General features: G+C 39.6%; 2 protein-coding genes across 11 annotated transcripts; both read right to left on the reverse strand.

Moving 5' to 3' along the window:
- Positions 1-1,013: 1,013 nt before the first annotated feature.
- Positions 1,014-7,055, reverse strand: LOC131930595 (crystallin J1A-like). Its single transcript, XM_059287160.1, is given in 8 exon segments — positions 1,014-1,513; positions 1,779-1,918; positions 2,019-2,212; positions 2,294-2,450; positions 2,587-2,679; positions 3,382-3,447; positions 3,710-3,886; positions 6,889-7,055. Coding segments are annotated over 8 exon segments (1,008 nt in total). The 5' UTR covers positions 6,971-7,055; the 3' UTR covers positions 1,014-1,414.
- Positions 7,056-11,261: 4,206 nt separating this feature from the next.
- Positions 11,262-25,183, reverse strand: LOC131930591 (fatty acyl-CoA hydrolase precursor, medium chain-like). Of its 10 annotated transcripts, none has more exons than XM_059287146.1 (3): positions 25,106-25,183; positions 24,295-24,303; positions 11,262-13,062 (listed from the first exon to the last, which is right to left on the reverse strand). In XM_059287146.1, the coding sequence occupies exon 3, from the start codon at positions 12,998-13,000 to the stop codon at positions 11,276-11,278; it is 1,725 nt and encodes a 574-aa protein (XP_059143129.1). In that variant the 5' UTR covers positions 13,001-13,062; positions 24,295-24,303; positions 25,106-25,183; the 3' UTR covers positions 11,262-11,275. The 10 variants fall into 10 exon arrangements, with proteins under 10 accessions (XP_059143129.1, XP_059143132.1, XP_059143137.1 ...); XM_059287149.1 differs by lacking the exon at positions 24,295-24,303 and adding an exon at positions 24,457-24,465; XM_059287154.1 differs by lacking the exon at positions 24,295-24,303 and having other exon boundaries at positions 25,125-25,144.
- Between the last annotated feature and the right edge of the window lie 842 nt (positions 25,184-26,025).

Genomic DNA, 26,025 nt, shown 5'->3' on the forward strand with positions numbered 1-26,025 from the left:
TTTCCATGCTATTGCAAGAGAAATAAATGAAAAAAAAACTTAAACATATTGCACATTTCAATGCAATATTCAATTTACAATTTCCATCATCTTTTCTCAATTGTTACCCAAAGCTGCTTTCATAAATGCTACTTTTCATTGCTGTACATTTACACAATTTTTGTCAGTGCTAGTCTCATCATTGGACTTTGGCCATGTTTTCTTCACTTTTACTTCTAGGTCGTTTAAACAAAAACCTGCCAAGTAGGTTTGTTTCTTCCTCCCTTTTAAAATATTGTGGAAATACATTAGGTAAGTGTCATTAAACAGCTCCAATGCACGACCAGTTGCAACTTGTAACTTTTCTGCTATAAAACCCACTAAGGCATTTCTTCATATATAAAATTTTACTTGTACTTCAATTTCAATGCAAAACATTGCTAACTCAACAGCTCACCTAAAACATTTTATGTTAGGGCACTTGTTATGTTAAGGTTTAACTGTATATTTTATATGAAACCAAATGATGAAAGACATGTTTGTAGAATAATGGCTATTACAAGTACCTAAGTGAGATAACTCTTATTTCCGTTATCTTTATAATTTCAACTAGTTGCATATTTATTTGAAAGTTGTGGACAGCTTTTGTGATTTAAAAAATTATGGAGGACCAACTTCATAATTTCTCATCCAATTATCACTTAAGCATGCATAATCGACTTGAGTCTTTATTTATGTCTGACAGGACTTTCAGTACTTTACTTGAGCATTAAGTTATATGTCTATTCATTTTCTTGCAAAATTATGTTCACACAAATGATACAAAAACTAAAGACAAAACCCAGCAAGTGATGTTTTGTCACAAAAGACTTGATCAGATGATTCAACACTCCAACATTCTCAGGTTAATTAATCATTTCTGTTTTAATATCCTTCTTGTCAAGTATGCAGCCATTTAAAAATTGAAAACTGTAATACAGAATATGAGATCTGACTTCTAATTAAGCAACTTCAAGTTACAGGGATAAACATACTGAATATTTTATCAAATTTTTATTTTGAGAAATGATACATTTAAAACAAATGTTGTAGCTTATACTCTTTGTTAAAATTGTTTGTGTAAACACAAATGGACAGATATTAAACTTCAGAATTAAAGAGTTAATTTTTCTCTTTAAGTCATCATACAATCTTCACATTTACGTTTTTTATAAACAATTTAAAAAAAAAGTATTTGCAAAAGATTTAATGTCACTAATTAATTAAAGATTGAGAGTAAAATAAATGATGATAAAAAATATCTTAGTACTGGCTAATAGTAATAAAGTGAAAATATCTGTTCACATTACCCTGAACCATCAAACATAAGTAAACAATAACCTAGGTTACAATTACAAAAACATCTCTAGTTAGACTTTCTCGTAGAGTGGAGCAGCTACACAGGAATGTTTAACAGGTTCAAGGAGAGTTCTAGAACTTGTGTGTACTGTAAGGTTTTATTTCTCCAGGTTTCAGGGATCGTCTCAAGGCCATCCTGAAGAAAAATGTTTTTTAAAAATAATATCAAGTGAAAACAATTTATAGTGAGCCAAAACAATTTGTAGTAGGTCAAAAAAGATTAGTTGCTTGATAATTTATTTTTTTCTTTTTAATTTATAGAACTTTGAACAGATATTATGTGTAAGGATTTATCACTAATAACTGTACTATTTAAAAATCAACACAAACTACCAAAAATAATATAGTCTACAAGTGTAGCCATGTAGCATTTAAACAATACGGTATGTTAAAAGTTTTACCTTAGCAGCCATACATGCACCAATAAACCCACTGCGTGAGGCATTGCAACCGCCAACTCTAATAGTGGTGCGAATACCATCAACGTAGCTAGTTGCACTGATTAAACCATGTAGTGTGGACTGAAAGGATTCAGGCAAGTCTGTGAAAAATACGAAGATAATTTAACTACACTCTTATCAGATTTTTCACCATGACATAGAGAATGAAAATTTAAAAAAAAAAAAAAAGACAAATCTTACGTCAGTTCTTTTTGAAAGACTTATTGACGGCTTGAAAATGGTTAGTGTCCTTTTCCTTGATAACTTGCCGAATTTGTCCTATAATAGCATTGTCAAGTTCCTGGGGACATTTACGGTTTGGGTCACGTAGAGCTTCTACCACTGACTGAAAGACATCTCCAGGGCTCTCATGCAAAATGTATTGCTCCAGAATTCTAAAAGTGTAAACAGTTTTGAACCATCAACATGAAATGTAGGACACAAGGGATTCAGTAAATTATAAAAACTCAGCTTACCTTGCTGCTGCCAAGCCAGTAGCTACAGCCATATCAGATTCCTGTAGAACTCTGAGACCTTGCTCCACCTTCATCAACATGTCTGGGTGTCCAGCATATAGAGCTACTAGAGGAATGATCCTTACAACACAATCTATTTGATCATCTTCAGCAGAACCTGGTCAATGATGTATAAAAAACTTATTAGATATTCATAGTAAACCAGTGAAATGTTATAACAAATAAAATGCTACTGTACTGTAAACAATCAGGGTGCCTTTTTATATAAATCAATTATAAACTAAAATAATTACCAGGTGGAGTTTTATTTTCTGAAATATTCTTCAAAAAATCTCTGATAGATCCATGACGATAAGGGCCATTACGGGGATATGTTGTCTGTGAAGCTAAGGAAAAAAAAAACAATCTCACATGTATTAGCAAATGAATCAGATAAATAACACATTATTTCTGTGTCATGATTTAACAATGTTTAAGAACTTTGCTAATAGTGATGTATTATCATTTTATTAAAATGTAATGTAGTCTGTAGATGATTTTGTGGTAATTTATTAACTTGTTATGTGGTGTAAACAGAAAATTAGTCAAAATGGTAGAGGTAGATCATTTAAAGGACCTGGACAGTAAAATAAAAAAAATATAAGAAAAGGTTATAAGGTTTAAAGTTTTGAGATTTTGAATAAATAAACAAAGATAATGAAGACACAATGTATTATTGCACCTTTACTAATGATGTACATGAGTGGTGCATGCCAACTTTTGCAGATTTTATGATGTACATTACATGAATTCTTATAGGTATTCAGGAGCATTGAGACAGCTTAGTCTTTTTGTGTGCTTTCCTACAGATAGCTATGTTGTTCAATAGATAACTGGTGTTATTGGGAGTGGTTGTTACAGTGCTGCAAGGAATTCGCAGGATGAATGGAATGTGTTGGGACTAACAGGGCGATTAGGTGTAGTGTATTTTTTTTGCTCCCTACCAACAGGCTAATATCCAATAGAATTACACTGTTTATCTAGTTTATTCCTTAAAAGCCTTTTGAAACCAGACCATTTGAAGAAAAGATTGAAAACTTAGATCTTACTTTCATATTCTGAGTCTGGCCCAAAGAAGTTGTAAGTGTCCTGTATCAATGTAGCAACATCTAGCCCTGTAATAAAAATACTTGAAAAGTCATAATCATTCAAACAATTCTTCCTGTTCACTTTTAATTTAAGTGACCAGACTAGAGAAATTGTTAAGTGTATAAGTCACTCCTGGCCACCAATATTTGGGGTGAATATATCATGTCTTAAATTTTTAAATAACGATAAACAACACATACAGCTTCTCTAAATCTGCCTCTCTCTTTACACACACACAAACATATATATATTGCACAAAAAGATAGTTATTTTTCATGCATGACTTACCCTTTGAATCTACTAATGATTTTAACATTACAAAGGCTTGGTCTCCATAACATGTGTTTCTTCCATTTGCTATTCTATAAAAAGGATTAGCTGATGGTGTTGTGAATTCTATTTCCTCCCTATCTCCTATAACATTTTGCATATCTTCATCTTTGTAAATCCAGTGCAATGGTTGTGCTGGGGAAATTTTTTTCAATGAATACATTTGGAAATGGTATGGAAGGGGTTAATATGTTTGCAAAAGCACATGGTTTTTGATGTACTGTTTCATAAACAGCAGAAAGTGAAAATGTTCATTTTGCACAACAAATGTAAAAATGGCCCTCAGCTGTTTTATAGACTTAATCTAACATATTTTCCACATTTTGAGAAAAAGAGTACACACTTTATTCTTTCTAGTTATTATAACTATTCAAACATGCATGTTTCACACTCACAGTTTTTTAAATTATTGTATTCATTATAAATAATACAAGTAAAAAGTAAAAGACAAAACAGAAACATCGAGCTTTGCATCAAAAAGATTCACGGACGACTGAATAGGCATATCTGGTCTGTTAAATGTCAATTTCTACAGTCGACATTCAGGAGGCATCCAAACCATTTGTAAATTAAGAAAAAAAAAGAATATATTACTATTTCAAAAAGGCATGCCTGCTTAAATAATTTAAATTTTAAAATAATTTAAATTAGTAATAGCTATAACAAAATCAATGAATCTTGAATTCTTGTTTCCATTTTAATCCGTTTATTTTCTCTTAGTCAACATTTTATAAATAAAAGCAAAAAAATGCATAATAACTCATGATTTCCTAATTGAGCAGATTCCCCATCATAGGCAGATTAAAGTTTAAGTAGATTTTATAAGATCACATCATAAAGTGATATCTGTTGGTTTACAAAACAGGGCCTTACAATGTGAGTCATTCTATCTGTCCCAGCTGCTCCATTGTAACTTTAGCAGTTTTTAATATTAAATCTATTGATATTACTACTTACCATATGTTAACGCTTCGGACTGAGAGGTCATCCATTTACGACATCCACTAAAATTTGGATTTTAGACACCCCCCCCACCCCTATGCGTCCACTTTCAAGGATTTTCCCCATTACCAACCATAATCGCAAGCAAAATATTAAACACTTTATGCGCGTGGGGGGGGGGGGGGGGGGGGGGGGGGGTGGGGGGTATGTGCTAACAGTATAAATTCTCTGTACTCATTGAGTGTATTTAAATGATTAATGTTAGTATAATAGATCTAAGTATTTACTCATATATTTAATATTATAAGTTTAATAAGTTGCAAGGCTTCTAAGTTCTTGGGTTCATGACTTTATTTATTTCTGTTAACTTAATCGCTCCAAAGAGGTGCTATTTGGATTCGTCAATCTATAAGCTTAAATCAGAGGCGTATCCAGGTTTCCGTTGTAGGGGGAGCGAAAAGAGCAAAAAAAGGCGCCGAATTTTTAACACATTCTATATAGGCCTACGTGTATTATATATATATATATATATATATATATATATATAGGCCTATATATATATATATATATATATATATATATATATATATATATATATATATATATATATATATAATTCTAGCTGTATGCCATTACTTCGCTATGATGTAAAATAAATTGAAAGTAGCACTCTGAAGAAATAAGAAAAAACACACAATGTAGGCCGACAAAACAAAAATGGTATCAATCTAAACACACATATATATATATATATATATATATATATATATATATATATATATATATATATATATATATATATATATATATATATATATACACTACAACCAAAAACAATGAACGTAACACAATCTGTTTTGTAATTCTTAAAAAAAAAATTCTTACATAATAATTCCTGGGAAATTATTTAAGCCAAGTGAAATAGGGGAAATAATCACTATCTTAATATAAATAAGTATATATCTACACATTTAATTATAAATGTCAAAACAAATAAATAATTAGGCCTACTTTAGAATATAATGAAATTGTTTAACACTATTCGTGTTTACAAAAAGTTTTTGTCTATAATCAGAATTTAATATATCGTCATCATAAATGCTAAAGTATTATAGCATAATGAAAGTTTTTAAAATCTGAGTTGGAATAAAAGCACGCTTTTCGACGTATTAGAAAAACATTCGGAATATCAGCCTACATTTAACTAAGTATCGGTCTTTTAGCTCAGATCATACATTTTAATTAACTACTGCTTCTTTGTGTTCTTTAAAGATCATTTTTTTAACATAGTGATAGGTAAGGGTTAGATCACTATATTGATCACACACCTTTTTACTGGTAATTGCAAAAACAATATTCACAGAGTTTTACGTTTAAAAAGCTAATTTTCTGGCGGCATGGTACTTTGGTACATCATTACGCATGTTTCTACATGTACTTGACAGATCAGTTCGGGGGGGGGGGGGGGGGGGGGGGTTCAACTTCATTCACCACTGTCCGTTCACTTTAGGTCAATTATCCAACCCAGTGTATTCCTAGGTGTGACATTGTGGTGGTGATGTGTGTGGGGGGGGGGGGGGGGTGATAACCAACTCATAGTGAACCTAGCGTCAGTATTTAGATGACTGTTCTAAACATACATATATATTACACAAATATAAATTACACAAATATATATTACAGAAATAGATTTAAATAAGTAGCAGTGGTATTATGACAATATTTTTTTACAGAGGGGTCCATGGGGGAGGGGGGGTTGTAACTGTTTCATATAATTTGTAATCGTAATCACTATCGCCCAAACTGTAAGACACTACTAGACTAGTACAATAATGCTTAATTGCTGCATGAAAAGAAATCTTGTTATTTACATAAATGTGCCGACCAAAACTATTTTTTTAACAAATATCATTGTTTAAAACTTTGAGTTTAAAAAGTTTCCAAAAAGGCGCCACTTTGCTGAAAATGGCCAGAGGGGGAGCGGCCGCTCCCCCTGCTCCCCCCCTGCGTACGCTACTGGCTTAAATACTTCTATTAAAGCCTTATATTCTTATAACATAACAATGAGGCAACTTTTTCTTACATTACTAGATTCTAGATCTAGATCTAGATAGATCTAGATCTAGCCTCAGCCGATTTTAAGCACCTAAAAAGAATTATTAATATTAACTTTTACTTTTAGTTTTTACTCTTACCAGCAGCGTCAGCTACACATGCACCGATGATTGCAGATACTTTTCTTTGCTGCAAAGGTGATAAGCTCACCAGCGCTGTCATTTTATTTTGGTTTTGCTATGTCATACTGGTCACAGCTAAGCTACATAGAAAGAAAGACCTAGAATCTAGATCTAGTATGTGTAGCCTAGTAAGAACTTTGGTCTAATTTTTTTCCCCCAATCATTGAATGAACTTTACATTCGTATGCTGCAAAGAAAAAGAGCTACATATTAAGGGTAGTTAACTCTTTAGAATTATAGCAGTATAATTTAGTATTTATTTACCTCATATGCCTACGTTGAAAATTCAAATTGCATTTGGGCTAATATTTAAATTATAATTTTTATCACCAAAAAGAAATATTAGAGCCTATATAATGATTAAAAATTCAATATTCTTTTTTTTTTTAAATTCTTACGATAAAGTTCAACTGACATCGGAATTATTTTTATTGACTACAATTACAATAAAATTTTGCACGCAACCATCTACCCCTCCCCTTTAGAATTTAATTTGGTTGCCTTCCTCAAAAGACTATTTAAAAAAAAAAATCCCCAACACCCTTTTGTCACACATCACAAAAAAGGTGAACTCCATTAATCCTAAAACGATTCATAAAATATCACTATTCCCCCCCCCTTTTAGCAGTCGGCCTTTTGTCTTGTCGGCCTTTTGGCAGTCGGCCTTTTGTCTTGTCGGCCTTTTGTCCATGTCAGCCTTTTGTCCGTGTCGGCCTTTTGTCCATGTCGGCCTTTTGTCCGGATCCCCTTTGTTAGTCCTTTAAGACAATATGCTTTGTATGACACGTTTTTGAAGTGAATGTAGTTTAATAGGCACTACTGCACGTAAGTCCCGAACTTACCAAATTGACACACACCTTTTAAAAAAATAATTTCGGTAGGTTTTGGTTTTGTGAGGATTAACTATGTCTTTCAAGATTGTTGTGACAGGATAAATAAAATTGTATTAAACTAGACCATGTTCTTTTCACGTTCGTGCCCAAGACACATGGGGCAGATGAAGTAGAGTTAATCTATTTCAGAGACCTTGGCTTGTGAGAGCTAGTGTGGTCAGCACTATGCTCAGCTCAGAGGCGTCGCGAGGGGGGACGGGGCAGGGGGGGGGGGCACATATGTCCCCGGGCGCCGACCTTCGGGGGGCGCCAAAATGGGTTGGAAAAACAAATTGAAAGTTTGAGTGGGGTGTGTAAATCAAAAGTTCGAGGGGATGTGGGGTGTAAATCAAAAGTTTGAGGGATGGGGGGGGGGTGAGCAAATCGAAAGTTTGTCCCCGGGCGCCGGGAAGGGTCGCTACGCCTCTGGCTCAGCTATGTTTTCCCTAACATGAGTCAGGTACCCATCAGAGTTTAGTGGACAAAGGGTCGTCCTACAGACTCGAGCCCGCTATCCGATCTCGAGACAGAGGCGTAGAGACCGATTCCGGCGCCCGGGGGGGGGGGGGAACTATACATTTTTGCGCCCCTCCCTCCCATTCTATTTATAGTTATTCCTGACTTTGAAAAAGCGCCCCACCCCCTTCCCAAATAAATAAATTGAAAAGGTTTGTGGAGCTTCTTACCAGTTACTATCTCATTAGATTTTCTATTTCGGTGCCACAAAATTGATATAGAAAATAGTTAAATCAATGTGAAAAGCCTTGCAGTCGTTTATTTTCCTAACTTTTGACTGTATATAATTTAATACTGCAGCTTAAATTAATTTTTCTACCCCTTTTGGACTAGTCTTATTGAGTCTGAATCTTGATGAACATCACTTGTCATTGTACCCGCCACTAAACTTGTCACATTTCCATTAGCCAAAAATAACATCATGTGTATTTGTATCATTAGAACAGCTGTTACGTGATGGAGCGAGGCAGAACATCCAGAGGTCGAAGTTCAATCGTCAGTGAACCAAACACATGACTAACGATCCAGCGATCATGTGCTCTGCCACTCGACCTGTGTTGACAAATGTGTTTGTGTTAACACATCTTTGATGTGGAGTTCACGGTTTAATGGCTAGATCAAACACAGGCCAATAAAACACGCGCTTAACACGCGCCGTCTAACGTTTTCCGGACAATGGTCGGAGTCTGGTATAATCAAATATTAGCATAGGATTTTATTTTAGTAAGTGTTCTTTTTAAAAGTATGTTAACAATTTTTAGTCAAGTTGACATTTCTTATATCAAGTGCGTCTTGGCTTTAAGCTCTGTGATTTAAAGAGAGGTTAATGTCTGTGTTTACACAGTCTGAGCAAATTTGTCTGTGTGCATTACGTTTGTCTGTCTGAGCAAGTTTGTCTATGTGAGCAGGTTTGTCTGTTTGTGTGAGCAAGTTTGTCTCTGTGAGAGAGTTAATTCAGCAAGACTTCAATTCGTTCGTGTGAAAAGCTGTGTAAAATTAAAGAAAGACATTTTATGAGAAAGTTCTGAGTGAAAATGTCTTGTTACAACAAAGTTCTGAATGAAAATGTCTTGTTACAACAAACTGAGGATTGAAAATGTCTTGTTACAACAAAGTTCTGAATGAAAATGTCTTGTTACTACAAAGTTCGGATTGAAAAAATCTTGTTACAACAAAGTTCTGAGTGAAAATGTCTTGTTACAACAAACTGAGGAGTGAAAATGTCTTGTTACAACAAACTGAGGATTGAAAATGTCTTGTTACAACAAAGTTCTGAGTGAAAATGTTTTGTTACAACAAAGTTCTGAGTGAAAATGTTTTGTTACAACAAACTGAGGATTGAAAATGTCTTGTTACAACAAAGTTCTGAATTAAAATGTCTTGTTACAACAAAGTTCTGAGTGAAAATGTCTTGTTACTACAAAGTTCGGATTGAAAAAGTCTTGTTACAACAAAGTTCTGAGTGAAAATGTCTTGTTACAACAAAGTTCTGAGTGAAAATGTCTTGTTACAACAAACTGAGGGTTGAAAATGTCTTGTTACAACAAAGTTCTGAGTGAAAATGTCTTGTTACAACAAAGTTCTGAGTGAAAATGTCTTGTTACATCAAACTGAGGATTGAAAATGTCTTGTTACAACAAAGTTCTGAGTGAAAATGTCTTGTTACAACAAAGTTCTGAGTGAAAATGTCTTGTTACATCAAACTGAGGATTGAAAATGTCTTGTTACAACAAAGTTCTGAATGAAAATGTCTTGTTACAACAAAGTTCGGGTTGAAAATGTCTTTTTCAGCCCATACCACTGCGTTATTAAACTTTTTGCATTTATTAAATGGCCAAGAAATGAAAATAACTTGCCACCTACACGATTACTGGAGTTGTCTCCCCTGAGCTAGAGTAAGTGCTGATTGAGATAGTTGGACCACAAATATCCTTATCAGATTATAAAGATAAGAGGCAAACTGTTTTTTGCTCTAGTGGAGTCAATATCCAGAAAGAATTGCGTTTTATTTTTAAAAAGGCGTTAAGTGTTGAATGTTGGGGGGGGGGGGGGGGGGTGTTCAAAGTTGAATGACATTTGTAGGTCGGCGTGTTGGGGTTAAGCTGAACTTTAAAAAAATCCCGTGTTCGAAACCCCGGAAGATGATGCTCGACAGCCACTCTTCTAGGAGAGACAACTCCTATATCAAACAACTGCTGCCATGTAGTTTGTTCTTGGTTGGACAAAGGCTATGGAAGCAAATCCAAAAAGAAAAGCAGGCTGAAATTAGAGTCAACGGCCTATATGGCACCTAACAATTTGACACGTAATACTTAATTGTGTTGGAGGGAACATCTTCCAACACCAAATTTAAAAACGAAGAATGAACGTTGTGGAGAGGGGTGGGGGGGGGGGGGGGGTCAAATTGACAGGGGACAGTTGAATGACAGTGTGGAGAGGGGTGGTCAAATTGACAGGGGACAGTTGAATGACAGTGTGGAGAGCGACACACGTTGATGCGGAGATTGACCACTTGTGGTTTATTTCGAGTTTAAAAAAAAATGTCGTAAAGTGTAATGCTTGATGATCAGATACAAGAAATTATGTCGTCAAGTTTAATGCTTGATGATTTGAGGTACGTAAACCACCTGAAAATCGCACACAAAATTTTGGAGCTGTAGTCGTTATATATAAACAGCTGTGAACAGGATTCTTAGAACAATAGTTATTTTCATCAAGTAAGTCCAATGAAATGGGGCGTATAAAGTCATACATAAATGATAGAACGCCAAAGTAGCAAAATCGTTAGCCTACAACATTCCACATGTCTGTTACTGGAAACAGAGCTACTCAACATGGAACACCGTTGTCGTTGGTAACAAATGATAGTGGAACAGTATATTTAGACTAGATGTCGCCAACATGCATACAGACATATACACAAACACACACGAACTAATGTAATGAGCGTGAGGCCACTAGTTTAATAAACTTGGTACAGTGTCAAGCCAAAACTTCAGCCTGTAGTCGTATGGGTAGCGCCGTCTAGCGGGGTTCTCATCTAGACTTAGGTACAGCTGATCTCCCGGCTCGAACAACGGCCAGCCACTCGGCACCACTGTCTCGGGGTTCGAACTCCTGGCAAAAGTTGTGAGAAGATCGATGAAGGTGTTCGATAACTTTTCCTGAGTGACGTCAGAGAAGGGAGCCTTGGGGAATTGAAACGAGAACTCGGAGCCGTGGGTCATGCAGGGGAAGCGGGTCGCCTCCTGGGGGTTCGGGCAGTAGTCGAACTTGTACATGTAAACCTTGGGCTGGGCGGAGTCTGGTGACGTCACCGACGTCTGGTTGAGAGACCTGGTTAGTGCTAGAGCCGTCTCGATGGCGGGGACGACAAACATGACATCCCCGGCCAGGTCTTGGACAAACTGGGAGTTCAAGGGCGTGGCTGGACTAGACGAACCCGTGTAAAACGTGTACACGGCGTCCCTGAGCCTGGGATAATCGCTGTCTTTAATCCCGTACCTGGCGTACAGCAAGTAGGTCACCAGGTCCTTGAAAAATTCAACTTTGGACAGTTCGACTAGTTTTACCGGATTCAGAAAATTTTCGGGTATTAATCCGCCCTCGTTGTACTGTGTCCCCAGGAGATAATCCTTGCCTGTGAAGTTAATCTCGCGCAGGTAGGTCAAGTTTTTAAGCATGGTCAACGGCTCGTATGGAATGATCTGACCGTCGACCACGGGCTGCCAGAGGAAGTCCGACTGCCTCTGGGCCAGGGAGATGTTGTACACAGACGGGATGCTGTTGTTGAGCAGGGTCGAGGCACTCACCTGACGCAGGCAATCAGCAAAGGCCTGGCCTTGCGCCTGACTGCAGCCCACTTTAGCGCCCAGTTCCAGAGCCCTCTGCTTAGCGTTGCGCGTGATGATGGACGTGACGGAGCCACTCTGGAGAATCGCTTTGTGGAAAAGCTTGGAGGAGATGGGCGAGAAACAGTGCAGGCCCGTGCTGATGGCGCCTGCAGATTGACCGAACAGCGTGATGGAGCCGTTGTCTCCATTGAAGTACTGAATGTTCTCTTTCACCCAGCTCAGCGCCATGTACTGGTCCCAGATCCCGTTGTTCGACGGAAGCGAGTTGTCCATAGTCGTCAAAAAACCAAAGACAGAGAGTCTGTAATTGACAGTCACGACAATCACGTTACCACGTGACATCAGCTTAATAGGGTCAGGAAAAGTGGAGCCCGCCACGAAGCCCCCACCGTGAAGCCAGACCATGACTGGGTATTTCAAGGCTGGGTCTTTGACTTCAGGGGCGTAGATGTTCAGGTACAGGCAGTCTTCGCCGTAGGCGCTGGGGGCAAAGTTCAACTTGGTTTCAGTCAGGCACGAGACCTTGAACGTAATGGAGTTGAGAATCTGGGTGCTCTCGTGTCTTTCCAGGGGCTGGGGGCGCTGGAACCTCAGGGTACCAACAGGGGGTTTGGCAAATGGTATAGACCTATAGGTGACGAAGTTCTGCCCAGTAAAGTTGCTGATATCTGGCACCCCCACGTACCGCCCGTACGGCGTGTCCACGGTTGGCGGTGTCGGGGCGGCGTCCGATTTCCCAGAGAGCCCGGACAGCGTGATGGCGGTGATTGAGAGAGCGATGACCAAAAAGAGGATGCTGGTCACGAGGCCGAAGACTTTCCACCCCATTTTACAAGGCTTGTTCTGTGTGGGTGGGGCGCTCTCTGTCGTCTCACTGACTTGGTACTTGTCTGGGGATAGAAAACAACATATGTAAGTCTGGGGATAGAAAACAACATATGTAAGTCTGGGGATAGAAAACAACATATGTAAGTCTGGGGATAGAAAACAACATATGTAAGTCTGGGGATAGAAAACAACATATGTAAGTCTGGGGATAGAAAACAACATATGTAAGTCTGGGGATAGAAAACAACATATGTAAGTCTGGGGATAGAAAACAACATATGTAAGTCTGGGGATAGAAAACAACATATGTAAGTCTGGGGATAGAAAACAACATAATGTAAGTCTGGGGATAGAAAACAACATATGTAAGTAACCCACAGTAAGCCCTAAGTATATACTGAAGGATAAGCCCTAAGTATATACTGAAGGATAAGCCCTAAGTATATACTGAAGGATAAGGCCTAAGTATATACTGAAGGATAAGCCCTAATTATATACTGAAGGATAAGCCCTAAGTATACACTGAAGGATAAGCTCTAAGTATACACTAAAAGATAAGCCCTAGGCCCTAAGTATAATGAATGTACCAAAGGATAAGCCCTAAGTATAATGAACATAATAAAGAAGCACATGACATAGTCACATGTACAAAACCTTTTCAATATACCACTAGAGTGTAGTTCCTATACTTTGATAAATTATTGATTCTATTTTTTTAACTGCATGCAAACAAATCACCCAGCATTGAGAAAAATATGTGTCCGCACCTAAAAGCTTTTAGTTCGGTATGTATGCTTTTCAATCAGTACCAATTCACGTTTTTTTTTACTGAGAAATCGTCAGAGAAAAAAATATACATCGTTTTTCCAACTTCACTGTGTTCATCGTTATATAAACAAAACAAAACATTGCTGTAGAAACCAGATCAGTAAATGACAAGAGTTAAATATTTCTTCTAATGTTTAGCACATTTAAATCGTTTTAAAGTCCATTTATATTGAAATAATTTCGCTTTTTATTATTTACATCTAACTGGTTGATCTTTTTCGAGTAGTTGAAAGAAAATGCAATGGACAATAAATAATCGAAATCAGTTTAAGTCAATTTTTAAATTTACAGTCACTTTCTAATCGAGGTATTTTTGAAGGTTTTTGGCTTACAAGCGCAATCTATAGTTTACTTCTATATGATAGTGGAACCTATATATATATATATATATATATATATATATATATATATATATATATATATATATATATATATATATATATATATATATATATATATATATATATATATATATATATATATATATATATATATATATATATAAAAAAGTGTGTGTGTATGTGTATTTGTATGTATATGTGTATTATATATTAGGTGTATATTATGTTTGTGTGGAAAAGCCTACATAGATCCACCAAGGCTGGCTACGTGTGGATAAAGTGCCACCACAGACCGGGTTAATCATCCAGCAAATAGGGGCTGTGTTCAAGTGCAACAACTCTGCCACAACCCTGGCTTTATTTAAACACCGCTAGCGTCGCGATGTTTACATAGGGGCGATAATCCCGAAGGTTCGCCGCAGCAGTTGTCTCTCTTCATGTTCTTCATTTTTTTTTGTTGTTGTCATTCTATGATAAGCTAACCGGGTGGTGACTTATGCACATTTTTTTGTTGTTGTAACAAACACATTAAAATCCTGTCCTTGTCGACAACGGTGTAGCCGAGACTGAAGTGTAAAGTTGAATAAGATGAGAATGGATGAAGAGGAGCACTGATACAGTTTCATAAGTTTCGTGTCGGATTTGTTTAAGACAGTCAACGTGTCCGACTCGGTAACATAGGCTACTCCATCGAGCTAGTCGGCTCCCTAAACGTAAACACCGTCGGCTATAAATAGCTCATCACTTGATGTGCTCGCTACACACCATAACGTGTTACACGAATGGCGAAACACGCTCATTTAGCTGGGTAAAGTTCGAGTGTGTCTACCCCGTTACTAACACGTAGCGCTGGCTTTTCATGCTAATGTTATGCAGCTCAGACCAGCTTATTCATAACATGGAGCTGAATTGGAATGTGTCAGGTAATTCAGAGCTTGATACTACTACATACGCCTGTTACACAGTGCTTGCCGGAATGGTGTCCGGTAATTCACAGCTTGATACTACTACATACGCCTGTTGCACGGTGCTTGCCGGCACTGTGTCCGGTAATTCACAGCTTGATACTACTACATACGCCTGTTACACAGTGCTTGCCGGAATGGTGTCCGGTAATTCACAGCTTGATACTACTACATACGCCTGTTGCACGGTGCTTGCCGGCACTGTGTCCGGTAATTCACAGCTTGATACTACTACATACGCCTGTTACACAGTGCTTGCCGGAATGGTGTCCGGTAATTCACAGCTTGATACTACTACATACGCCTGTTGCACGGTGCTTGCCGGCACTGTGTCCGGTAATTCACAGCTTGATACTACTACATACGCCTGTTACACAGTGCTTGACGGAACTGTGTCCGGCAGTTCACGGTCTGACATTACACCACACGCTTGTTACACGGTGCTTGCCGGCACTGTATCCGGTAATTCACAGCTTGATACTACAACATACGACTGTTACAGTAACCGCTGAACGTTGCCTGCACTAAACTGAACCTGATCTACACAACGTGGTGCGCATTGTTGACTATCGCTGAAACACTTAACGTAGACATCCGTTTTAATTATTAGCTTCTTTGTCCCTCCCCCTCATACAATTAACTTCTGGTAGAAAATGAATCCTTGACACGATACTAAGTTCCCGAACACTAAGTTCGCGAATTTCTGTTGTAGGTGAAATTAATTTCACAGCTTAGAAAAGTATTGATATATGAGCTGACAAAGAGAAGACATGACATATGAAATGACAGACTTACTTGCCACATGACACATGATATGACAGACTTACTTGCCACATGATACATGAAATGACAGACTTACTTGACATGCCACATGAAATGACAGACTTACTTGCCACATGACACATGAAATGACAGACTTACTTGACATGATACACGAAATGACAGACTTACATAACATGACACATGAAATGACAGACTTACTTGACATGACATGGAGCACGAGCCTGACCGTGGGAACTACATGAGAAGACTGACATTTACCGGCCAGCCCTTCTTCCCTCTGACAGACACGAACCGGGGCACCTACAGCCGGGTGGGGAGGAGGCGGGGGGAGCTCCAAGATTAGGGGAGGGATAGTCAGCGAGCGACCTAGTTTATCTACGTAACGGACGAAATTCGGTGGATTGAACCGTTGAATAACCACGAAACACTTCTACTGATCTAGATAATAGATATGCTACACTTTTCTCTCTCCTGGATTCTCTTCCCGGAAGTTTTGAGATAAATTTAGATTGGCCTACAAACTGGGAGAAATAAAAAATAAAACACATTTTCATTCACTAACGAATCCAGTTACAGGTAACCATTATAGATGATCTAACTCGATACGCGTCTTTAGCTAGCGGGATATAGCGGGTGGCGGTTTATCGTTTAATTGCCATGAGTCATGCTATGGGGGGGGGGGGGGGGGGGCTATACAATTGTTAAATAACACGGGATGTATGTAGGCTGGGCCCGAATTCTCTCATCATGAATAATATGATCTGGTCTCTTAATAAAAGACGAGTTGGTTCTTGCTTTTTCTTTAAATCACTTTGCCCGTTTTTTTCCTGTGTGTAATGAGTTGATTTTAGTTTAATGACGATCTCATTAGATATTACCTTAGTCATATAGATTCAATTTAAATGTCTACATTTATTTACTAACATAAGGGGCAATAACTTCTGTATTAACTAGGTGGCATCGACGTTAGCTAGTTGAAGTCGGGCATTTAGTTAACAACCATATTATACACACATCTTAACAGATGTCGGGCATTTAGTCAACAACCATATCATACAAGCATTTTAACAGGGAACATTAGGCCGCTATTGTGGTCTTTTTGGTTAGACATAAACAGAGTTTCTTCCAGGCATCTCTCCAGGCATCTATACCGCCCCCCAAACGAAATGAAATTTATATAATTTATATAGAAAATTTATACTTTTAACAGTGTCGCCCCCCCCCCCCCCCCGAAAAAAGTCTGCCGCCCCCCCGCCGAAAATTTCAAGTGCCCCCCTCCCCCACCCCGGAGAAAAAAGTCTGGAAGAAACACTGGACATAAAATACAATGTTTAGATTGATGACATAAGAGGTAAATATCTATATTTGCCGTGTCTCTTAGACAATCTTCTTAGGGAAGGGACGAAACATAGGGGGGGGGGGGAGAAGGCATTTGAATTATATATGATTTATTTTTTTCTATTTCGTCCGCGTAGGGGCGGTGGCAGTAGACGTGCTTCTGTGGAGAAATACCTGAGAGAACATCATGTTTAACATCAGACATGGGACGGCTGTTTGAAGTTTAGATATCTATGTTTAACATCAGACATGGGACGGCTGTTTGAAGGTTAGATATCTATGTTTTACATCAGACATGGGACAGCTGTTTGAAGGTTAGATATCTATGTTTAACATCAGACATGGGACAGCTGTTTGAAGGTTAGATATCTATGTTTAACATCAGACATGGGACGGCTGTTTGAAGGTTAGATATCTATGTTTAACATCAGACATGGGACGGCTGTTTGAAGGTTAGATATCTATGGTTAACATCAGACATGGGACGGCTGTTTGAAGGTTAGATATCTATGTTTAACATCAGACATGGGACGGCTGTTTGAAGGTTAGATATCTATGTTTAACATCAGACATGGGGCGGCTGTTTGAAGGTTAGATATTTATGTTTAACATCAGACATGGGACGGCTGTTTGAAGTTTAGATATCTATGTTTAACATCAGACATGGGACGGCTGTTTGAAGGTTAGATATTTATGTTTGGCATCAGGCTAGTGTGACCTCAGTACAAGAAATAAATCTCAAGGCCATTAAGATCAATTAAGTTTTGCTTGTTTTGTCATTACTATCTCCCCTCCTCCCCCCATTTGTAATTCACTAACGTGTGAAGATAAGGGGTTTTAATTCCGATATCTATTGATGTAATCAAACCACCGGATCTGAATGAATTCATTGAAGTTATTTTATAACTTTAAGATGGTAAACATGCCAGTCAGGATCAGTCAAAGGGGAATCCCCAGTAGGCCTCGCCAGTATTGGAATAGTTAAACACAAACACCTGGTTAAATAACCTGCATCAGGGGTGTATCTAATGGTCACACACCGCGTCGTAAGGGGCCCGGAGTGAGGAATTTAATTTTCAGGGCACGATTTGTTTTTTCTCTATATACGGCATATAAAAATAAAAGTCATTTGCGGTTTGACACCGTTCATCCGATCGCCATCAAACTATGGGTAGTTGTTGAGAATACTCTTGAGGAGGTTTCTGTAAGACAATCTTTTTTAATTTCGCAAAGGTGGCGCTCCGAGAGGGTGCGATTCTTCTCTATATACAGTATATTGAAAAAAAATGAAAGTCAGATGCGGTTCGACACCTTTCATCCGAGTGCTATAAAACTTTAAGGAGTTGACGAGAATACTCCTGGGAATACTCAGGGGAAGGTTTCTGGTAACAAAATAATTAAAATTTGAAATGAGCGGCGCCCGGGAGGATACGATTTTCATCAATACACAGTTTGGCGCCCAGAGTTCAAGAGCAGCTATGTTAGCACTTGGCATCCGTTAATCGTGCGTCCTGCATAGCGAGTAAGGGGTACTACTATATTCAGCGTTAAAACTTCAACAGGCGCAACCGCCGGCGCCCTGTAGATTGCACGACCCGAAGTGCCCTGGGTTCCCCTGCGAGCACTATGGAGCCTCTGCGGTAGTGTAATCGGGGACTCCCGAGAGCACCCCTCTACGTCCATGACACATGGGCGGTCACCGAAGTGTGTTCTACCACATTATTTCGGTGAGTGATTAACGTATACTCAAGGTTTTCATGCGGTACAGTAGGTAAACCCGTGTCCCGATATTTATGATAGAAGCGCAGGCATTGTTTACATTTAAATAACTCAGTTTTAGAAAACAAGGTCACGCGTCTAAGATCATAGGTTTGGTAACGCATTCATGAAACCATTCTTATATATTTCGTCAGACTTTCTTCTATCCCCGCGACAATGCGCGGGGACGGGTATGCTAGTATATATATACATATATATATATATATATATATATATATATATATATATATATATATATATATATATATATATATATATATATATATACATCCACAACAGCTCAACCAGTAAATAGGTGCAACCCAACCAGCTACCAATGAACAACTACCTGTACATTTAAAAATACGCAAATAATTCCTGCTATACTTTGCCGACAATGCTACTTTTTACCTACATAATAGACTACATGTAGCAAACAACGTCTTTTCGGTGAGTACTGAGCTACCTTTTACCCACTGGTATCGTCCGAACGACCAACTCACAAGTACTCTGCTACAACTGGTATCATGTGAACGACCAACTCACTACTACTGTTACAACTGGTATCATGTGAACGACCAACTCACTAGTATTGTTACAACTGGTATCATGTGAACGACCAACTCACTAGTATTGTTACAACTGGTATCATGTGAACGACCAACTCACTACTACTGTTACAACTGGTATCATGTGAACGACCAACTCACTAGTACTGTTACAACTGGTATCATGTGAACGACCAACTCACTAGTACTGTTACAACTGGTAACATGTGAACGACCAACTCACTAGTACTGTTACAACTGGTAACATGTGAACGACCAACTCACTAGTACTGTTACAACTGGTATCGTGTGAACGACCAACTCACTAGCACTGTTACAACTGGTATCATGTGAACGACCAACTCACTAGTACTGTTACAACTGGTATGTGAACGACCAACTCACTACTACTGTTACAACTGGTATGTGAACGACCAACTCACTACTACTGTTACAACTGGTATCATGTGAACGACCAACTCACTAGCACTGTTACAACTGGTATGTGAACGACCAACTCACTACTACTGTTACAACTGGTATCATGTGAACGACCAACTCACTAGTACTGTTACAACTGGTATCATGTGAACGACCAACTCACTAGTACTGTTACAACTGGTATCATGTGAACGACCAACTCACTAGTACTGTTACAACTGGTATGTGAACGACCAACTCACTACTACTGTTACAACTGGTATCATGTGAACGACCAACTCACTACTACTGTTACAACTGGTATCATGTGAACGACCAACTCACTACTACTGTTACAACTGGTATCGTGTGAACGACCAACTCACTAGTACTGTTACAACTGGTATCGTGTGAACGACCAACTCACTAGTACTGTTACAACTAGTATCGTGTGAACGACCAACTCACTAGTACTGTTACAACTGGTATCATGTGAACGACCAACTCACTAGTACTGTTACAACTGGTATGTGAACGACCAACTCACTAGCACTGTTACAACTGGTAACATGTGAACGACCAACTCACTAGTACTGTTACAACTGGTAACATGTGAACGACCAACTCACTACTACTGTTACAACTGGTAACATGTGAACGACCAACTCACTAGTACTGTTACAACTGGTATCGTGTGAACGACCAACTCACTAGTACTGTTACAACTAGTATCGTGTGAACGACCAACTCACTAGTACTGTTACAACTGGTATCATGTGAACGACCAACTCACTAGTACTGTTACAACTGGTATCGTGTGAACGACCAACTCACTAGTACTGTTACAACTAGTATCGTGTGAACGACCAACTCACTAGTACTGTTACAACTGGTATCATGTGAACGACCAACTCACTAGTACTGTTACAACTGGTATCGTGTGAACGACCAACTCACTAGTACTGTTACAACTGGTATCGTGTGAACGACCAACTCACTAGTACTGTTACAACTGGTATCGTGTGAACGACCAACTCACTAGTACTGTTACAACTGGTATTGTGCGCACAACCAACTGACGTTCTACTTACAGTATCGTAATTACCGAGGTGAAGTAAAACCTACCAACAGAAAGCTGAGCGCTGAACTTAGTCTCTGCTGCAAAGATCCTACTGTATGAAGCCAGGGGTATGACGGTAGCTGTCCGACTGATCTACACAGATCCTAACTGTATGACGCCAGGGGTATGACGGTAGCTGTCCGACTGATCTGCACAATTCCTACTGTATGACGCCACGGGTATGACGGTAGCTGTCCGACTGAGCGTTACACCGCGACAGGTCGCTGAAGCGACCAAACGATACACCTGGATCGGATGTCGTCAGCTGGTGATTCTGTACGCCATAGGCGAGCGTGAATTGCGGGTCAAAGTTCGACTTTGATTGAAATCGTGTTGTTTGATTGCTAGAGTTTCCGAAATTACGCGAGGATTTTCTGGACACAAACTAAACCGAATTTAGACTCTGTAATTAGGTCATGCGTCATCGCGATGTGTCTACAATTAAAATACAATTAGGTGTGTCTGTGTGTGTGGAGGGGGTGTATGTGTGTGTGTGTGTGGGGGGGGGGGGGTTGGTGAGTGAGTGGATATAAGACGTTCGTGTAGGGACATAAATCTGAGAAAGATATTTTCTGTTGTTGATTTGTTCGCTTGAAGACATTTTGACAGCAAATCTTTGTTGAATCATTATTTTTTTTAAAAAATGTGCAAATAAGCTGACCTAGATTGCCCCAGACCCTCGTTTAGGATTTTATATCTATAGAATGACGTCATTAAGTGTATTTTTCTCACGTCTTCAGAGATAACCAAACATAAGCTCGGATTGTGGCGTCTCAAATTGGTTTCAGTAGAGTCAGTACAGAGGAGTCAGTAGAGGCTTTATTGGAGTGAGTAGAGTCGAGTCAGTAGAGGCTTTAGTGGAGTGGAGTCAGTAAAGGTTTTAGTGGAGTAGAGTCAGTAATGGCTTTAGTGGAGTCGGTAGAGGCTTTAGTGGAGTGGAGTCAGTAGAATGGAGTCAGTAGTCTTTAGTAGAGTGAAGTTAGTAGAAGCTTTAGTGCAGTGAGTAGAGTCAGCAGAGTGAAGTAAGTAGGGTGTCTAAAGTGGACTAGCTACTAATTAGCCACGTAAAAATCAAGCAGCAATTGTTTTAATAACGTTAATCTGAGAAAATCATTTCTCTCCCTTCTAGCTGCTTGTTAATGAAAATGTCAATTTGTATGAGTGTAATTAGCATATGGATATAATGGGCAAGAGGAGTAGCACAGAACACGTGATTTTACACGTTGCTCACTTTAAATGTTCGCAGTGGTCCAGAAAAAGTGGGCTCAGGTCCCAGCGGTCCCAGTAGTCTCAGGTCCCAGTAGTCTCAGGTCCCTGTGTTCTCAGGTCCCAGTGGTCTCAGGTCTCTGTGGTCTCATGTCCCTGTGGTCTCAGGTCCCTGTGGTTTCAGGTCCAAGTGGTCCCAGTAGTCTCAGGTCCCTGTGTTCTCAGGTCCCAGTGGTCTCAGGTCCCTGTGTTCTCAGGTCCCAGTGGTCTCAGGTCCCTGTGTTCTCAGGTCCCAGTGGTCTCAGGCCCCAGTGGTCTTAGGTCCCTGTGTTCTCAGGTCCCAGTAGTTAGGTCCCTGTGTTCTCAGGTCCCAGTAGTTAGGTCCCTGTGTTCTCAGGTCCCAGTGGTCTCAGGTCCCAGTGGTCCCAGTAGTCTCAGGTCCCATTAGTCTCAGGTCCCTGTGTTTTCAGGTCCCAGTAGTTAGGTCCCTGTGTTCTCAGGTCCCAGTAGTCAGGTTCCTGTGTTCTCAGGTCCCATTGGCCTCAGGTCCCAGTGGTCTCAGGTCCCAGTGGTTTCAGGTCCCAGTGGTCCCAGTAGTCTCAGGTCCCAGTAGTCTCAGGTCCCTGTGTTCTCAGGTCCCAGTAGTTAGGTCCCTGTGTTCTCAGGTCCCAGTAGTCAGGTCCCTGTGTTCTCAGGTCCCATTAGTCTCAGGTCCCTGTGGTCTCAGGTCCCAGTGGTTTCAGGTCCCAGTGGTTTCAGGTACCTGTGGTCTCAGGTTCCAGTGGTCTCAGATCCCCGTGGTCCCAGCTCTGATGGGTACCAATAAGACATCCCTGAGCCAACCCAGCCGCCAATAGGTACCTGTCTTAAGTAATTGTGGACTGTAAAGACGGCTGGGCATGTAACAGTTTTTTTACTCCCCCCCCCCCCCCACCCACACATCCTTAACATGAGCACCGAATGACATGAACTTACTAACTAAACTCCGTCATCCAACAGATCTCAGACACACAGACAGCAACAAGAAGACATTCCTCAGTTAGTTACCGTCGCCCTATCAGTATGGTCGTCACCGCCCCACCCGCGTACACAATCTTTCATTCACATGTCATAACTAAAGGACATCTTGACACAAGTTGCTGACAATATTTGCTGACTGTCAACCGCTGACTTTAAGTCGAATAAATTGGATTGTTATCTGATCTAGACAGTGACTTTTTGCGGCGGTATACAGGGAATGTCACAGTGGCGGTATACAGGGAATGTCCCCGTGGCGGTATACAGGGAATGTCCCCGTGGCGGTATACAGGGAATGTCCCCGTGGCGGTATACAGGGAATGTCCCCGTGGCGGTATACAGGGAAAATGTCCCAAGGCTTACAAGTTACTCACAAGTTAGGCCTCTGGTCTGGTAAAACTGACAAGATACTAAAACTTGACTCACAAGTTAGGCCTCTGGTCTGGTTAAACTGACAAGATACTAAAACTTGACTCACAAGTTAGGCCTCTGGTCTGGTTAAACTGACAAGATACTAAAACTTTACTCACAAGTTAGGCCTCTGGTCTGGTTAAACTGACAAGATACTAAAACTTTACTCACAAGTTAGGCCTCTGGTCTGGTTCAATTAAAACTGACAAGATACTAAAACTTTACTCACAAGTTAGGCCTCTGGTCTGGTTCAATTAAAACTGACAAGATACTAAAACTTGACTCACAAGTTAGGCCTCTGGTCTGGTTAAACTGACAAGATACTAAAACTTTACTCACAAGTTAGGCCTCTGGTCTGGTTCAATTAAAACTGACAAGATACTAAAACTTGACTCACAAGTTAGGCCTCTGGTCTGGTTCAATTAAAACTGACAAGATACTAAAACTTTACTCACAAGTTAGGCCTCTGGTCTGGTAAAACTGACAAGATACTAAAACTTTACTCACAAGTTAGGCCTCTGGTCTGGTTAAACTGACAAGATACTAAAACTTTACTCACAAGTTAGGCCTCTGGTCTGGTTAAACTGACAAGATACTAAAACCTTACTCACAAGTTAGGCCTCTGGTCTGGTTAAATTAAAACTGACAAGATACTAAAACTTTACTCACACGTTAGGCCTCTGGTCTGGTAAAACTGACAATATACTAAAACTTTACTCACAAGTTAGGCCTCTGGTCTGGTTAAATTAAAACTGACAAGATACTAAAACTTTACTCACAAGTTAGGCCTCTGGTCTTGTAAAACTGACAAGATACTAAAACTTTACTCACACGTTAGGCCTCTGGTCTGGTTAAAACTGACAAGATACTAAAACTTTACTCACAAGTTAGGCCTCTGGTCTGGTTAAACTGACAAGATACTAAAACTTTACTCACAAATTAGGCCTCTGATATGGTTACCTACGTTGGTCTCTGGTCTGGTTACCTACGTTGGTCTCTGGTCTGGTTACCTACGTTGGTCTCTGGTCTGGTTACCTACGTTGGTCTCTGGTCTGGTTACCTACGTTGGTCTCTGGTCTGGTTACCTACGTTGGTCTCTGGTCTGGTTACCTACGTTGGTCTCTGGTCTGGTTACCTACGTTGGTCTCTGGTCTGGTTACCTACGTTGGTCTCTGGTCTGGTTACCTACGTTGGTCTCTGGTCTGGTTACCTACGTTGGTCTCTGGTCTGGTTACCTACGTTGGTCTCTGGTCTGGTTACCTACGTTGGTCTCTGGTCTGGTTACCTACGTTGGTCTCTGGTCTGGTTACCTACGTTGGTCTCTGGTCTGGTTACCTACGTTGGTCTCTGGTCTGGTTACCTACGTTGGTCTCTGGTCTGGTTACCTACGTTTGCTGCACGTACTGATCGCTCACGCAGAGAAATCTGTGCTATAACAATTTCCCTCCAACTGTTGGCGGTTAATTAATCCATTAACAAAAAAAAATTCTAGGCTGACATATTCTCGACCCGCGGGTGGTTTGTGGCCCGCATAGATCTAGCAGGTGACCTGGGACGATGCCCCCCCCCCTCCAACATTTCGTAAAAGCAAAAATAACGGCAATATTTGAAGAGAAAAGACACTAGAATTAATTTTTAAAAAGCTTGTAAAAAGGAAATTTATCATCGAAAGTAAAATATGAATATGTAAAAGTAAAACATCTTTCTACTAATGCTGGCTACACAACTAATGGGTTGCTTCCAGTATAAATACAATACGAATATTTTTTTATTACTTCTGTTTTTCAATATAATAAAATATTTTAACATGCAACAAAACGGTACATATTATTTGTTCTATTTGTATTGATAATTAGTGATTTTGTAATCATCGCAAAAACTGCACACGTTTTTATAAGGTTTTATTGAACTTGATTACTTGTCAGTACTTTTGTATGAATCCAGCCGTCTTTTTCTTGCTTCGTCATAAGGTCTAAACTTGCCAACGTAATTTTACCCGCTTCATTACCGCAACCATTTGTTTCAAACTTGACACGCATGTTCTACAGTGAGATGTGCTCACCGACACGCAGGTTCTACAGTGAGATGTGCGCACCGACAGTCATGTTCTACAGTGAGATGTGCTCACCGACACGCATGTTCTACAGTGAGATGTGCTCACCGACACGCAGGTTCTACAGTGAGATGTGCTCACCGACACGCAGGTTCTACAGTGAGATGTGCTCACCGACACGCAGGTTCTACAGTGAGATGTGCTCACCGACACACAGGTTCTACAGTGAAATGTGCT

Source organism: Physella acuta, unplaced genomic scaffold (genome assembly GCF_028476545.2).
Source record: "Physella acuta isolate Inbredline_101_S28 unplaced genomic scaffold, ASM2847654v3 ptg001808l, whole genome shotgun sequence".
Taxonomy (NCBI): domain Eukaryota; kingdom Metazoa; phylum Mollusca; class Gastropoda; family Physidae; genus Physella; species Physella acuta.